At 45.4% G+C, this 15,995-nt stretch overlaps 1 protein-coding gene across 2 annotated transcripts in view; it reads left to right on the top strand.

The window, feature by feature from the left end:
• Positions 1 to 13,752, top strand: part of ADAMTS16 (ADAM metallopeptidase with thrombospondin type 1 motif 16) — a 79,239-nt gene extending 65,487 nt beyond the window's left edge. For both annotated transcript variants that reach the window (XM_081206175.1, XM_081206176.1), the window contains 5 exons: positions 790 to 991; positions 2,123 to 2,317; positions 5,440 to 5,658; positions 9,229 to 9,376; positions 11,856 to 13,752. In XM_081206175.1, the coding sequence (XP_081062301.1) occupies positions 790 to 991; positions 2,123 to 2,317; positions 5,440 to 5,658; positions 9,229 to 9,376; positions 11,856 to 11,971 (880 nt within the window). In that variant the 3' untranslated portion in view covers positions 11,972 to 13,752. The remainder of the gene's footprint in view (positions 1 to 789; positions 992 to 2,122; positions 2,318 to 5,439; positions 5,659 to 9,228; positions 9,377 to 11,855) is intronic.
• Positions 13,753 to 15,995: the final 2,243 nt, after the last annotated feature.

The raw sequence follows: 15,995 nt of genomic DNA, 5'->3' as shown, positions 1-15,995 counted from the left end.
TGTGGTGTAGTGGTTAAGAGTGATAGACTCGTAATCTGGTGAACCGGGTTCGCTTCCCCGCTCCTCCACATGCAGCTGCTGGGCGACCTTGGGCCAGTCACACTTCTCTGAAGTCTCTCATCCCCACTCAACTCACAGAGTGTTTGTTGTGGGGGAGGAAGGGAAAGGAGAATGTTGGCCGCTTTGAGACTCCTTCGAGTAGTGATAAAGCGGAATATCAAATGCAAACTCTTCTTCTTCTTATCCTCCTATGATGAGGATAACATTAAATAGCTTTTAGATCTTTGGAGGAGATCCTGAATGGAAATACAGTGCATAGAAATGAGTCGAATGCCATTCACATTGGCTTAGGCCAGGGGTGGAGAATCTCAGGCCTGGGTACTGAATGTGGACCTCCAGTTCTCTCTCTGGCCCTCAGGATGCTCTTTGGGCTGCACTGCTGCTGCTCCACATCCATCTTGAGCTCATTTGCCTGTCTACATTGTACCTTTGAGCTGTGGCGATGCCTGGATTTGAGGATCAAAAGAGTGTGTGTGTGTGTGTGTGTGTGTGTGTGTGTGTGTGTGTAAATGCCTGACTTTTGAGTGGCTGCCCTGTGCTTCCCAAAGATAAGAGTCCCACCCGTTTTCCCAACACCACTTTATGCCTTTGGCTGCGTCCACCATTGGCGTGTGTCTCAAAAGTTCCCCATGTGGGAAAATATGGGTGCAAATTGATTCCTTGCCCCTGGTATTGTCCCCAAACGCTAAATGCCTTTCTTTGAATCTTTCCTTCTTCCTCCTCGTCTAGCTGGTCTGTCGGCAACTGGAGCGAGTGCAGCTTGACGTGTGGAGCAGGCGAGAGGTACCGCTACGTTCGTTGCATGCAGAGAATTCACTACAAGCCAGAATGGGTGTCGGATTCTCTTTGTCGATTCCCGGCCCCAGCCAACAAGGAACCCTGCAACAAACAAAACTGCCCACCAACCTGGAGTGCTGGCTCCTGGTCTGAGGTAAACAAAATTCACAGGAGTTTTCGTCAAATATTAGAGCTGTTCCGACAAGTCCGCTTACCCTTTTAGGTACGGTGGCATTGCAGGCTGGCAATGCCTTGTATCACGGGATCTGGTGTGGGGGCTACAGATGATGGAGGCTCCCCTGCCGGCTGGAAGAAGCTTAGATCTCCTCTTCACCAGCTGGGTATTTGGACCCAAGCCTGCCTACAAACTGACCAATGGCAGGCAGATTTGGAGGCAGGACTCTCCTAGTGGGTGGGCTTGAAAGGGCAGGTAGGCTCCCCTCAGGTCCACTCCCAGGATATTTAAGGTACCCTGACCGAGCCCCAGCACAAAGAGCTCCCACTATTCACTCATGTGCTCCAGACTTCCTGTCTCCATGTGCAGTCTGATAGGTAAGGTAAAGGATCCCTGGACAGTTAAGTCCAGTCAAAGGCGACTATGAGGTTGCGGCGCTCATCTCGCTTTCAGGCCGAGGGAGCCGGCGTTTGTCCACAGACAGCTTTCTGGGTCATGTGGCCAGCATGACTAAACTGCTTCTGGCACAACAGAACACCGTGACGGAAGCCAGAGCACATGGAAACGCCGTTTACCTTCCCACCACAGCAGTACCTATTTATCTACTTGCACTGGTGTGCTTTCGAACTGCTAGGCTGGCAAGAGCTGGGACAGAGCAATGGGAGCTCACCCCATCATGGGGATTCGAACCACCGACCTTCTGTTCGGCAAGCCCAAGAGGCTCAGTGGTTTAGACCACAGCACCACCCACGTCCCTTGCAGTCCAGTAATATGCCTCCAAGTATAAATTTGTCAGGGTGTAGTGTATAGAATGGCAGCTGGCCTGATGATTTGCTTGCAGACCTTTGACTTCATTCACATGGTGGTCCTAATGTTCTAAATCTGAGACATTTGTAAGAATAATTTTTCTTAAAATATTTTTCTAACATGCAGTAAATTTAGCGGTGGGTTGTTTTTTTATTGAAGTGATTAATGCTCCGGAATTTATTTATTTTTAAAAAAATTATATCCTACTAACATCTTTCATTATGTCTTGATTCCCTCCCACCCACCTGCAACTTCTGGAAAGCATCAACCCCTAAATGTTTGTATTCCGTTCCATTTTCTCAGTGCTCTCGAACATGTGGGAAAGGCTGGAGGAAAAGAGTGGTTTTGTGCAAAAGCTCCAGTTCCACTCCCTGGGCTCAGGTTCTGTCCGATGCTGCCTGTGCCTCAGAACTGAAACCAAAGATGCAAGAAGCCTGCCTCCTGAAGCGATGCCACAAACACAAGAAGATCCAGTGGTTTGTGTCCACGTGGACCGAGGTGAGAAAATGGAGAGGGCATTTCTATTCATTACAACTTCTACCCTAAACGGAATTTCAAACCTGCGCAGAATTTATTTCTAAATATGTGCGCTATAGAGCACACCGGTAAGCACATTTCTCTCACACACACAATTATAACTTATGCAGAAAACAAGGGATTTTAAAAAATGCTATCTCGTCAGGGGTTCGCAATGGGATTTCCACAGATCTTATCCAAGCAGAAACTGCGACTGGAAATAAAAATAACACCTTGTCTCTCGTAACACTGTGGAAGAGCCAAGTTTTGACTGTTCATCAAGTAGCGGTTCCGCACGGTGCAGATGTGCTTGCGGTATTAATCGTTTGTCTCCTTCAGCAAATGCCCAAACTGTGTATGGCAGGTTCATGCCCTTCCACAAACTGGTTTGTGTGCATCAGGGAGCTTTAATAAGACACATGTACAGTGGTGCCTCGCAAGACGAAAAGAATCCGTTCTGTGAGTCTCTTCGTCTAGCGGTTTTTTCGTCTTGCGAAGCAAGCCCATTGACGAATTAGCGGATTAGCGCTATTCGCACTATTAGCGGCTTTTAGCGGCTTATCGGCTTAGCAGATAAGCGGATAAGCGGCTTAGCGGCTTAGAAAAGGGGGGAGGGGGAAAAACCCGCAGGAACTCGCAAGACATTTTCGTCTTGCGAAGCAAGCCCATAGGAAATTCGTTTTGCGAAGCCCCTCCAAAACGGAAAACTCTTTCGTCTAGCGAGTTTTCCGTCTTGCGAGGCATTTGTCTTGTGGGGCACCACTGTACACAGATGTTTAAGGATATACACCTGCCATTCACACCCCTGCGACCAGCAAGTTTCCTATGTAAACGATGTGAAGCTGGATCAGACCCAAGGTCCATTAGCTGGTTTCCCACAGTAGCCAACCAGAAGCAAGTCGCAAAGGCAAATTACTGTTTTATCTGTAAGTTGCCTTGAGTCCCTTTCAGGGGAAAAGGCGAGATATAAATAAATACATCATTAGCGGCAGCAGTGCACTGTACATTGTAACTCCCTCCAGCAGTGACCAAAAGTGGTGAGTGCAGGCAGTTAGTTATGCCCAGAGCCGGCCCACCCATGAGGTGGGGTGAAGCAACCGCCTCAGGCGGCAGAAGCGCAAGAGGCGGTGCCCCTGCCCACCCCACTGATTCTGCCCCCGCCAGAGATGCAAACCAGGTAAGGGAGGTGGCAGAGTGATGCGACACTGCTTGCTGCTCTCCCCCACCCCTGGGGCAGAGACCCGCACCAAAGCCTATGGAATTCCCCCCTTCTCCCCGAATCTTATGAGAAGTCTGATAGGAAGCTGCTGTAGGAGGACTGAGAGCGGCATCTTGCGAGGGGCGTCTCTAGGACTAAGGTGAAACTGTGAAGCTCCCTTGTCAGTCTTTTGCTATTACGTACTGCATGTTGTTTAAGTAATCTTGTAGGTTTATAGTACAGTGGTACCTCAGGTTACATACGCTTCAGGTTACATACGCTTCAGGTTACAGCCTCTGCTATCCCAGAAATAGTACCTCAGGTTAAGAACTTTGTTTCGGGATAAGAACAGAAATCGTGCAGTGGCGGCACAGTGGCAGCGGGAGGCCCCATTAGCTAAAGTGGTGCTTCAGATTAAGAACAGTTTCAGGTTAAGTACGGACCTCCAGAATGAATTAAATTCTTAACCCGAGGTACCACTGTATTGAAAAGTGGGTTTTGGCATGCTGTTGTGTTATGCTATTATTTTTGTTTTGCTATCTTATTAGGAAATATGACCGTATTTTTTCGTGTATAAGACGCCCCCATGTCTTAGCTGTCAACGTTTTCCCCTTTTTAAGGGAAATTCACTTATTCCGAATAGGATTCCTCACAAGAAAAGGGAAAAGTTGACAGCTATGCCCATGTATAAGACACCCCCTATTTTGGGGGCCTCCAAATTAAGAAAACACCCCACAGCACTACCCATGTATAAGACGAGCCCCAATTTCAAACCAATTTTTGGTTAAAAAACCTAGTCTTATACATGGGGAAATACGGTAAATAATAATAATAATAATAATAATAATAATAATAATAATAATAATAATAATAATTTATTGTACCCCGCCCATCTGGCTGGGTTTCCCCAGCCACTCTGGGCGGCTTCCATAGAAACCAAAAATACAGTAAATTATCACAGATTAAAAACTTCCCTGAACACAAAATGGTTTTTGTAATGTGTGTTTGAAATGCATTCCTGCTTCTTTGCTGTGAGTCACTTTGAGTTTGGGGTGTGTGTGTGTGTGTGTGTAAGTGACATACAAATGATCGAATGAATCTTGGCAAAAGTGAGGCATTCCAATGCACAATGTTTCACCGCAGAGGGGTGGTGAGTGTTTGCAAAGACTCCTTAAGGAATCTTTCTCCTTAAGGAGAAATCCTTGCAGATCCCCACCGCCCTGCCAGGGGCCAATGTCTTGGCCGCCCCTGATTATGCCATAGAATGTGGAGTGTCAGTTTGAAAATAAAAATTTAAAAAAAACTGGGGAGGGGGAGGAATAGAAGATAACTTGCTTGAATGATGATCAGAAGCATTAATAATCATTGAGCAACCAATGTGGAAATATTCTTGTGCTGACTGCAGAGATGCTGTTCAGACCAAAAGCACAGTTAAGCCATATTTATAGTGTTCTGGCAAAGGTGTAAGAGAGATAAGGTAAAGGGTAAAGGGACCCCTGGCCATTAGGTCCAGTCGTGGCCGACTCTGGGGTTGCGGCGCTCATCTCGCTTTATTGGCCGTGGGAGCCGGCGTACAGCTGGTCATGTGGCCAGCATGACTAAGCCGCTTCTGGCGAACCAGAGCAGTGCATGGAAACGCCGTTTACCTTCCCGCCCGAGTGGCACCTATTTATCTACTTGCACTTTGATGTGCTTTCAAACTGCTAGGTTAGCAGGAGCAGGGACCCAGCAACGGGAGCTCACCCCGTCACGGGGATTTGAACCGCCAACCTTCTGATCGGCAAGACCTAGGCTCAGTGGTTTACACCACAGCGCCACCCACGTCCCTGTAAAAGAGATAGGGGACCTAAAATTTTAATGCTAATGCATTGTCACTGTATTCTCTTCCCTGCACGTCCTTTTCTAGTGCTCTGTGACATGTGGAAAGGGAGTGCAGAGGAGGACACTGAACTGTGCAGAAAAATATGTTTCTGGAAAATACAGAGAACTTGCTCCTAAGAAGTGTTCCCACCTTCAGAAACCAAACATAGACCTGGAAAAAGCCTGCATCCTAAACCCATGTCCCAGGCACTCTGCTTATTCACCAGTAAGTCAAGGCAACTGGTTTTCCTCTTCTTGGTCTCAGGTAAGGATGCCGCTAACTTTGAACCCGTTTTATATTTCACATTAGACCTCATCCATCATGCTTCTTTCAAACAGTGTCTCTTTTGCCCTGTGTTTATGCTGCTGGCATGGTCTTTTACTTCCTGGTCTGGTCTATGGAGAGAGCTGGCTTGTGTAGTATAGAGACTACAAATGTGCGGGAAATTGATTAATTGGCAGTCGAGGCAGATGAAAAAAAGGGCACATAGCAAAAGGGCTTTGAACCCCTCCCTCAAGTGCAATATAAATGTTGTTCATTCTAATGTGTGGATATTTTGTACCCCTTATTTATTTAGAAGCTATATAGACTAAGGTAAGGGTAAAGGGACCCCTGACCATTAGGTCCAGTCGTGGCCGACTCTGGGGTTGCGGCACTCATCTCGCTTTATTGGCCGAGGGAGCCGGCGTACAGCTTCCGGGTCATGTGGCCAGCATGACTAAGCCGCTTCTGGCGAACCAGAGCAGAGCATGGAAACGCTGTTTACCTTCCCACCGGAGCGGTACCTATTTATCTACTTGCACTTTGACGTGCTTTCAAACTGCTAGGTTGGCAGGAGCAGGGACCGAGCAACGGGAGCTCACCCCGTCACGGGGATTCGAACCACCGACCTTCTGATCGGCAAGTCCTAGGCTCTGTGGTTTAACCCACAGCGCCAACCGAACAATTTAAAACAAATTATCAATATACAAATAAAATCTGCAAAGTTTAAAATCTGTATGTATCCCTTGTTCACTTGTCCAAAAAGGCTCACCAAAACAAAAATGTTTTAGCAGACATCTAAGATATGTGGACAGTAAACATGAAAACCGTAATTCTGAAGGGAAAAGATATTCATCGGGAAATTATGGAAGAGAATGCATTTTATTTGCTTTACGAAGCACTGTGGGCTGTCTCACACCAGCCGCTTATTAAGGGGTCCAATTATTTTAGTGAGATATTCAGAAAAGAACATTGAAGTGGGGCCACCTTTATTCAAAGCTAAAAGTTTGGGTGAGTCCATGTCCTGTAGAAATAAGTAGCATATTGTTGCAGATCATGATACCTAGCAATTATCAGGGAACCGTCTATGTGTTTATGACATAGAAACCAGCAAGTCCCCTGCACTTAGCACAGTTTTAGGTTACCTATTAATGGCTTGCTGGTGCTCAGTCGCTTGTAAGCATTTTCACACCATAAGCCATGCTAAGCACTTGAGAGGACTGTAAAGATACAATGGCTTGATGCCCATGGAGGTTTATTCTTGGATTGGCTGTTCCATTTGGACATCCGTTTTTGAGCTGGCAGTTTAAGTTTATGGAAGTTACCTTTCATCGGAAGGATGGTACTAAAAAAATAAACATTTGGTTTGGAGGAAATGACTGTAACATTGCAAAAGAGTGCAGTAGCAACGGTAACATATATCATATTTTGCTCCTGGGTTCTATCTCTTCATGGCATTCTAGAATGACCATGAAATGAAGTCCAGGAGGGGCGTTGTATAGGAACCGGCACATAGATTTGTGGACTTCCACTTAGCTCTCTGGAGCAAAACAAGCACAGAAAGAGAAAGGAAATAACCCCATTCACATTTTAATGCAAATTCACCTCATTCACACTTCTTGAACCAATATGCAAACTGAAATGCAGCTAGCCTTAAAATTTTTGCAGGTTGCTGTCCAAATAATTGACTAAATAAGCTTACTGTTGTTGTTGTTGTTGCTTCTGCTTCTGCTGTTAACTACTGTTGTTGTCGTTGTTTTATTACATTTATATCTTGCCTTTCTTCTTTCATGGAACTTAAGGTAGTATATATCTAGTTCCCAGGCAGTCAACCATCCAGGCACTGACCACCATCAGGAAGGTGGTGGCCTCATGTGCTTTCAGACCATACTCCTCAGACAAAGTTTTAAGGGGAAACAGCATAAAGAATGTGCACATTAATGAAAATGACATAAAATTGCATTGTGTTAAATAAAATTAGAAAAATGCATACGTTAGACAAAATTGCATATAAAAATGCATATATTGAGGAACATGTACTATGTTCAGTTTTTTCATACATACTTTTTTGGGGGGGAGGGGGGAATCACAAACTGATTCAAAAACAGAGTGATCCAAATTTAAGATTGGAAACCACAACTTGCTGAAACCGTCTGAGCGTTTTTGCCTTTTCCCTGCCACTTTCCTCTGGAAAACCCACTCTTTAGCACTAAATCAGAACAAACATCAATCCACAAAAAACCCAATTGCAGTTTGTTCCAATTCAGTGCTAAAGGTTTCCCTGGAGGAAAGCAGTGGGGCAAACAGAGGTGTGGATAATCCCACAGTATTCCTGAGAAAATAGAAGGGAAAGCGTGTAGCTTCCTGGGAAACTTGCACTACCGGTTTTTGAGGCTGATGAATGAATTTCCAAGTTCTGGCTGGAAATTTGCATTGGGGAAACTATGAACTATTGTACATCTTGAAAACCTATTCATCTTAAACCAAGCCCCACTGAGCTCAATGATCTACACCCAAATAAGTGTTTTGGGGATCATTGGTTAGTTAGACAAATCAATTAAAACGCCTTTTTGATTTTTTAATAGTTTTTTTAAAACAGGGAATCTTCATTTGATTTGGCAACACATTCCTGTCTTTTAAAAACAGGGAATCTTTATTTGATTTGGCAACACATTCCTTGCATACTTTTAAAGCACTCTTATACCACTTTAAGGGACGCGAATGGCGCTGTGGGTTAAACCACTGAGCCTAGGGCTTGCCGATCAGAAGGTCGGCGGTTCAAATCCCCGCAACGGGGTGAGCTCTGTTGCTCAGTCCCTGCTCCTGCCAACCTAGCCGTTCGAAAGCACGTCAAAGTGCAAGTAGATAAATAGGTACCACTCCGGCGGGAAGGTAAACGGCGTTTCCGTGCGCTGCTCTGGTTCGCCAGAAGCGGCTTAGTCATGCTGGCCACATGACCCGGAAGCTGTACGCTGGCTCCCTCGGCCAATAAAGCGAGATGAGCGCCGCAACCCCAGAGTCGGTCACGACTGGACCTAATGGTCAGGGGTCCCTTTACCTTTATACCACTTTAAACAGCCATGGCTTCCCCCTCAAACAAACCTGGGAGCTGTAATTTGCTACGGGGGCTGAGAGTTGTTAGGAGACCCCTGTTCCCCTCCCAGAGCTACTATTCCCAGAACGATTTAACAGTCAACCCTCCTTCCCAGAGTTCCCTGTGATTTCCAAACTGTAGCTCTGGCCCTCCAGGTACAGGGATGGTGGGAACTGTAGCCCAATGGGGACATACATCACAAGGGACCAGATAAAGCAGCTGAACGTTCAGCCCTATGCCCTTTGCTTTATGTCTATATTAACAGGTATAGGATTGGGCAGCGTGTGAAAGGCCCTAACTGCATATATGACAGTAATAATCCAAAGTAAACAGGTAGCTAGAATACTGCAGAGATCTCTTACTGGAGCAGCATTGCTAAAATTTGCAGCGATTACGCTCTTGTCTTTACTACTCTGTTTACATTTTTAAAAGGTTTGCATTCTATTAAATGTGCGGCTGGGCTCCGCTTTCCCTTACAGTGCACAACAACCTGTGGAGGAGGAATGCAAGTCAGGTCAGTTCAGTGTCTAGCCAACGGGAGGCCAGCCACTGGATGTCTGCTGCACCAGAAGCCGGTCACCTCGCAGGCCTGTAACACCAACTTCTGCCCTCTTCCTGAAAAGAAAGGTACGTTCTGTTTCTTTTGTTGCTGTTTTTCCCAGCTTTCACTTTTGCATTTAAGGTTTGGACTCGCTGAACAGACCAACTGAGGTTAAGGGGTTGTAAGGTAAAGGTAAAGGGGACCCCTGACCATTAGGTCCAGTCATGGCCGACTCTGGGGTTGCGGCGCTCATCTCGCTTTATTGGCCAAGGGAGCCGGTGTACAGCTTCTGGGTCATGTGCCCAGCATGACTAAGCCACTTCTGGCGAACCAGAGCAGCACACAGAAACACCGTTTACCTTCCCGCCGGAGCGGTACCTATTTATCTACTTGCACTTTGATGTGCTTTCGAACTGCTAGGTTGGCAGGAGCAGGGACCGAGCAACGGGAGCTCACCCCATCGCGGGGATTCGAACAGCCGATCTTCTGATTGGCAAGTCCTAGGCTCTGTGATTTAACCCACAGAGGGACTGACAAATCCACACCTTTCCTACATCCTGCAGCCAAGTCTTCTCTGGCACGGTGGCAAACCTGCTTAGGACAACAGCCTCACCTGAGAAGGAGAGCTTTGCACAGTGCTGATCTGTGCCATCCAAACCTCCATCAGCCAAGCTTTCTCAGGTGGGACTTGCCCCTGTCAGAACAGCCTCTCTACCTGTAAAGGTTTGGCTGCAGCAGTCTAGGCAATGGGGCATTCTGGCTGAAGAGAGGCGCTGCTCTCAACATGGCTTTCTTGGGTGCCAAGGCCTCATGGCCCCAGGGCCCCCAGTTCCCTACTGATTAATAAACACACAGACGCAAGTATTTAGGTTTATGGGCTAAAACAGGCCACAACTTTATTGGTTACAGATGTGAGTGGTTTGGCTTAGGCATTGGGTGAAGCCAAACTATATCTTGACTCCTACCCATCTACAGGGAGTCAAACTAAGGGTAAACCACCAAAAGAGGGAGCTCTATGACTTACATCATATAGGGGCACCCCAAAAGGTATAGGTAAAGGTAAAGGGGACCATTAGGTCCAGTCGTGGACGACTCTGGGGTTGTGGCGCTCATCTCGCTTTACTGGCTGAGGGAGCCAACGTTTGTCTGCAGACAGTTTTTCCGGGTCATGTGGCCAGCATGACTAAGCCACTTCTGGCGAACCAGAGCAGCGCACGGAAACATGTTTACCTTCCCGCCGGAGTGGTACCTATTTATCTACTTGCACTTTGACGTGCTTTCGAACTGCTAGGTTGGCAGGAGCAGGGACCGAGCAACGGGAGCTCACCCCGTCCCAGGGATTCAAACCGCCGACCTTCTGATCAGCAGGTCTTAGGCTCTGTGGTTTAACCCACAGCGCCACCTGCGTCCTTATTTTACAAATGTACCATCCCATGAATCAAATGGTGATTCAGCCTCATCTTGCTGCTTCAGGCAAACTGTTATCCCTTATTTTACTTGAACGTTTGCTCCATTAAATTTGTACTCATCCTTTTAAAGAAAAAGGAAAGGCGATTGTTAAAAACATTTTTTAAATTGAAAAAATATATATTTTTGGGGGGAGGGGAGAAGTCGATTAGTTATATCCAGGTGTGCCAAGTAAGGGGTCCAGAGGGTCAGGGCCCCCTGAATATTTTAAATGAAGGGGCCAGGCCCCTCAAAGTTCTGCGGCAGATGTGTATGCATGCTGCAGGGTGTGCTCACGACATGCGTACAAGCCACAGGGCTTTCACACGACACATCAGCATGCCCCATGGCGTGCATGCATGGAGGCAAGGCAGCGCACCTGGTGATGTCACTAGTTCTGAACTATTCAGTGCTGTGCAGAGCAACAGCTGTGAAGAAGAAAGAAAATGATGTCATGTCACAGTAACACAAGATTAAAGGTAAAGGGACCCCTGACAATTAAGCCCAGTCGTGAATGACTCTGGAGTTGCGGCGCTCATCTCGCTTTACAGGCCAAGGGAGCCAGCGTTTGTCTGCTTCCGCAGACAGTTTTTCCGAGTCATGTGGCCAGCATGACTAAGCCGCTTCTGGTGAAACCAGAGCAGTGCACAGAAAGCCATTTACCTTCCCGCTGGAGCGGTACCTATTTATCTGCTTGCACTGGGTGCTTTCGAACCACTAGGTTGGCAAGAGAACACAAGATTTGTGTGATTCTAGAGCAGGCTCACCGCCAATAATAAACTGTACAGTGCTACCTCAGGTTAAGAACTTAATTCGTTCCAGAGGTCCGTTCTTAACCTGAAACTGTTCTTAACCTGAAGCACCACTTTAGCTAATGGGGCCTCCTGCTGCTGCCGCGCCACCAGAGCACGATTTCTGTTCTCATCCTGAAGCAAAGTTCTTAAACTGAGGTAATATTTCTGGGTTAGCGGAGTCTGTAACCTGAAGCGTATGTAACCTGAAGCGTATGTAACCCAAGGTACCACTGTATATGTCTGGGTTCACCCTGTTTCTTTCAACCACTAATAGTGCCATATTGTCTAAAGTCTTATCTCTCTCTTTTGACTCTTCTCGTTTCAGATACCTTCTGTAAGGATTACTTTAACTGGTGCCACTTGGTTCCCCAGCACGGCGTTTGTAACCATAGTTTCTACGGGAAGCAATGCTGCAGGTCTTGTGTAAACTCAAATTTGTAAGGAAGACTTGCTCCTCAGGCAAAAAGCGTAGCTTTTGAGTGCAAACCTTGCTGCGCCTTCAAACCCGGAACTGTGATTGCTGAACACATGATTCTCAAGAGTGACTTCAATTTGCTCTGAAGCCTACTTTAATTATTCAATGAGCCTGGACACAAAATGTAGTCAATAGCTACCTGGATGAGTGAGGTGTCTCAAATATTTTTCAGTACTGTATTCTGAAGTGACCCCCACCCCCACCCCACTACGGTTTTGGGATAAGCATCCTGTTCTTAAGACGAATGGAGGGAAGGGGTTTTAATGAACAGGGACATTTTCTGCGTTTGAATTGGTCCTTCAGACCATGGCATCTTCTTTTCAGACGACACCGAAGAGTTGCCTGGAGCATGGACATCTGAAGCCAGCAACAGAGAAGTCCGTCCTAAGGGAGGACTTTGGTTCTTTTGAACACCCCTTTGGGCACCATCTACCAGGGAGTTCTCTTGCACGAACCCCACCAAAATCTGTGGCGGCTGTGCAAAGAGCTCAGAAGCGTTTCCACTGGGCTTATTGTGCGGGGACAGCTTTGCACTGGATTGCGTCCAAGATATTTATTGCATTTTACCAGTCTTCTTGCACAGCTCCCGGCCAACTCCACGGGACCTTGTGTAGGAGAACTCCCAGGTGAGTGTTGCTGCTCACCTGCAGCTTTGTGCCTCATGCCCTAGTGGCAGAATCTATAAACGCCCTATTTAAATGAAGACTGGAACTGATTACAGCAGTTGAAACATACTTGAGGCTCTTTGGCCAATAAATAAACCTGAAACTGCTTTAGTTAGATCTGTAGCTTTTAAGGGATGAGAGAATCTGAGGGGGAGGGCAGGCAAAGACACTCCTCAGGGGTGCCCTTTCCCTCGACATTTGCCAGATAATAAGATCCTTTATATTTGTTGTTTTCAAATGAGCGATCTTATTTAAATGTCCTTGTTTTATGCTGTACTGCTAAGTGTAAAAAGAGTGTTCTGCCATCAGTGTTACTTAAATGGCTGATTATACCAAAACTATGTTTGCATTTAAACATAAGGTACTACTACCATGTTAGATTCCAGCACCATAGTAACATATTAAGCCTAGGAAAATGTTTTTCTTTTTTGCAATGTAATACTATTCAGGGCAACTGGAACATGTTTTGCAAGTTTAGAAGCTGCACGGAATGCTGACATCAGAGCTGTGTATATTCTGCAATTCCACAGATCAGAAATGCATATATATATATGTTACTGAGCACGGAATGCCAATTCCAGAGTATCTTTGATTTCATTAAACAAGTTTCTAGCTCTCGTGGCTGCCAAGATACATTGCAGTGCAATCATTTGTATGTCAACTTGAAAGCAAATTCTAATGAGCTCAAAGAGGCTTATGCCCAGGTAAGTTTATAAAAGATTGCAGCCTTAAATGTGTGGGGGCAATGCTTGCCAAAGCCTCAGATTTCAGAGCAATTGCTCAACAACATTTCTGCTGTTGTGATAGGGCTTCAGTTGCAAAAGAAGAATAAATTTTGCAAAATATGTAAAAATGCACATGTTTGTATTGTTTGCAAAATTGATGGAGAACACAGAATTTGACTTTTTTGGTGCTGAATTTTTCACTGTTGGAAATACAGAGTGTGCACAGCCCTGAGTAAAATGTAAACTGCAATTACAGCGTTGTTGCTTCCTCAAGATTTTCCGGTGCTGTCACTCCAAATGGAAATCTGAATATTTATGTTATCTGAAGTTTAATAAAAAAAATATTTGTTTCTTTAATGTCTCGTCTCAAAAGTAATTTCAGATCCTGCTTCCGATGTCCAGTCCATTGTAAACTTTTATTGCATCCATTTCTTGCTGCATTTATTAAATCAGTTAGCAGCTAGCAGTCCCACGGCCAATAAGTTTTTTTAAAAAAAGAAAATTTGGGCATGAGTTTTTCAAACCTGTTTTCAGACTCAGCAAAAAAAAACCATGCATATGCTTTAAGAAGCATTTACTGAGATGGTGGGCTAGCAATGACATTTTATAGAGATCTCTTGGCAGCTACTGTTAGACCAATGCACAGATTGTTGTGAGCATTATATATGACTAAGTTTGCCAAACATTTCAAGAATGGATGTGAAAATCTCCTTTATTAAAACAACAACAAAAACAAGATAAATCTTCCAAGTCTGACCACATGTTACATCAAACCTCAACAATATTTAGAGAGTGTCTGAATGACTTTGCTTCAGACTGGTTGGACGTCTCTCATATTATCCGTATTACAGAAGTTCTTCCTTTTGAATAGGAAGGCTTAGTGATCCTTTCCTATGCTTTTCTCCTCCTACTGAATGAGAAATAACTACAGCCTGTGTTACTGGCTGCAGGATTTAACTTTTCAAGGATCTCAAAAAGGATTCAATAAAAAGAGGAGCAGGTCTCTAAGGACTAATGGTTGCAAATATAATTCTAGAAAGTAAATGGGCAGTGCTGGGCGATGGAAGAGTTACTGAATAGAATTTCCAGAGAGCAGAACTTCAACACTTGCCCTGCCCCATAACCAACAGAATCAGAATAAATCTTACAGAGAAAACCCCAAAATAAATCATGCAAAACAAGAAGAAGAAGAACTACTACTACTACTACTACTACAAGATGTCTCGGGAAGTGTGCTGTCTCCCCGGGGCTAAGATCCAAGATGTAACTGAACGACTGCAAGGAATCATAAAACCCACTGACAAATACCCCTTCCTCTTGGTTCATGTGGGAACCAATGACACTGCAAGCAATAGCCTCCAGAAGATCAAAAGAGACTACGAGGCTCTCGGCAGGAAATTGAAGCAACTAAATGCACAAATTGTCATCTCGTCTGTCCTCCCAGTTGAACGACGTGGCCCAGGGAGAGAGGGGAAAATAGTGGAAGTGAACAGCTGGCTTCGCAAATGGTGTAAACAGGAACGGTTTGGATTCTTAGATCACGGACTGCAGTTTCTTGAAGATGGACTTCTGGCAAGTGATGGGCTGCACCTCACAACGGTTGGGAGGAATGTTTTTGCCAAAAATCTCAGAAACCTCATCAGGAGGGCTTTAAACTGACTAATGTGGGGGAGGGAGACAGTGCTCCTGAAGGTAGGAGTCTATCAATTAATGAAGATGATCATCCAAATGTCATAGACCAAATGGAGCAAACAGCACGCGGACCTAGTGGTGGGAGGAAAAAATCCTTAAATAAGAGACACGGGGGAATGATTAATGGACTTCAATGTCTGTACACTAATGCGCAAAGCATGGGAAATAAACAAGATGAACTTGAGCTCTTGGTACAGCAAACTAAATATGACATAATAGGCATCACTGAAACCTGGTGGGATAAGTCCCACGATTGGAATGTAATAATGGGGGGATACAATCTATTTCAGAGAAACAGACCAGACAAGAAAGGAGGAGGAGTGGCGTTATATGTCAGGGATGTGTATACCTGTGAAGAGATCCAAGATTTAGAACCTCAAAGCCAATGTGAGAGCATTTGGGTCAAAATTAAGGGAGAGAAGAATAACAGAGACCTCGTTGTGGGAGTTTACTATAGATCCCCAAGCCAAACGGAGGACATAGATGATGCCTTCCTGGAACAGATGGCCAAGCATGCAAAAGGAAGGGAGATAGTAGTAATGGGGGACTTCAATTACCCGGATATTTGTTGGATGTCAAACTCAGCCAAGAGCATAAGGTCAAACAGATTCCTCACTGGCCTTGCAGACAACTTCATTGTCCAGAAAGTGGGAGAAGCAACAAGAGGAACAGCCATTTTAGATCTGGTCCTAACCAATGTTGATGACCTGGTTAGTGGGGTAGAAGTGGAAGGATCATTAGGCGCGAGTGATCATGCTCTTCTGAAGTTTACTATACAGCGGAAAGGAGCAGCCAAGCATACTAGGACTCAATTTCTTGACTTTAAGAAAGCCGACTTCATAAAACTTAGGGAAGTGCTGGGTGAGATCCCATGGACAGTAATACTAAAAGGAAAGGGAGTTCATGAT

This window comes from Podarcis bocagei, assembly GCF_964188305.1.
Source record: "Podarcis bocagei genome assembly, chromosome: 8".
NCBI classification, from domain to species: Eukaryota; Metazoa; Chordata; class Lepidosauria; order Squamata; family Lacertidae; genus Podarcis; species Podarcis bocagei.
The sequence above is the reverse complement of the archived record's forward strand: the minus strand, read 5'-3'. Positions and strand labels throughout refer to the sequence as shown.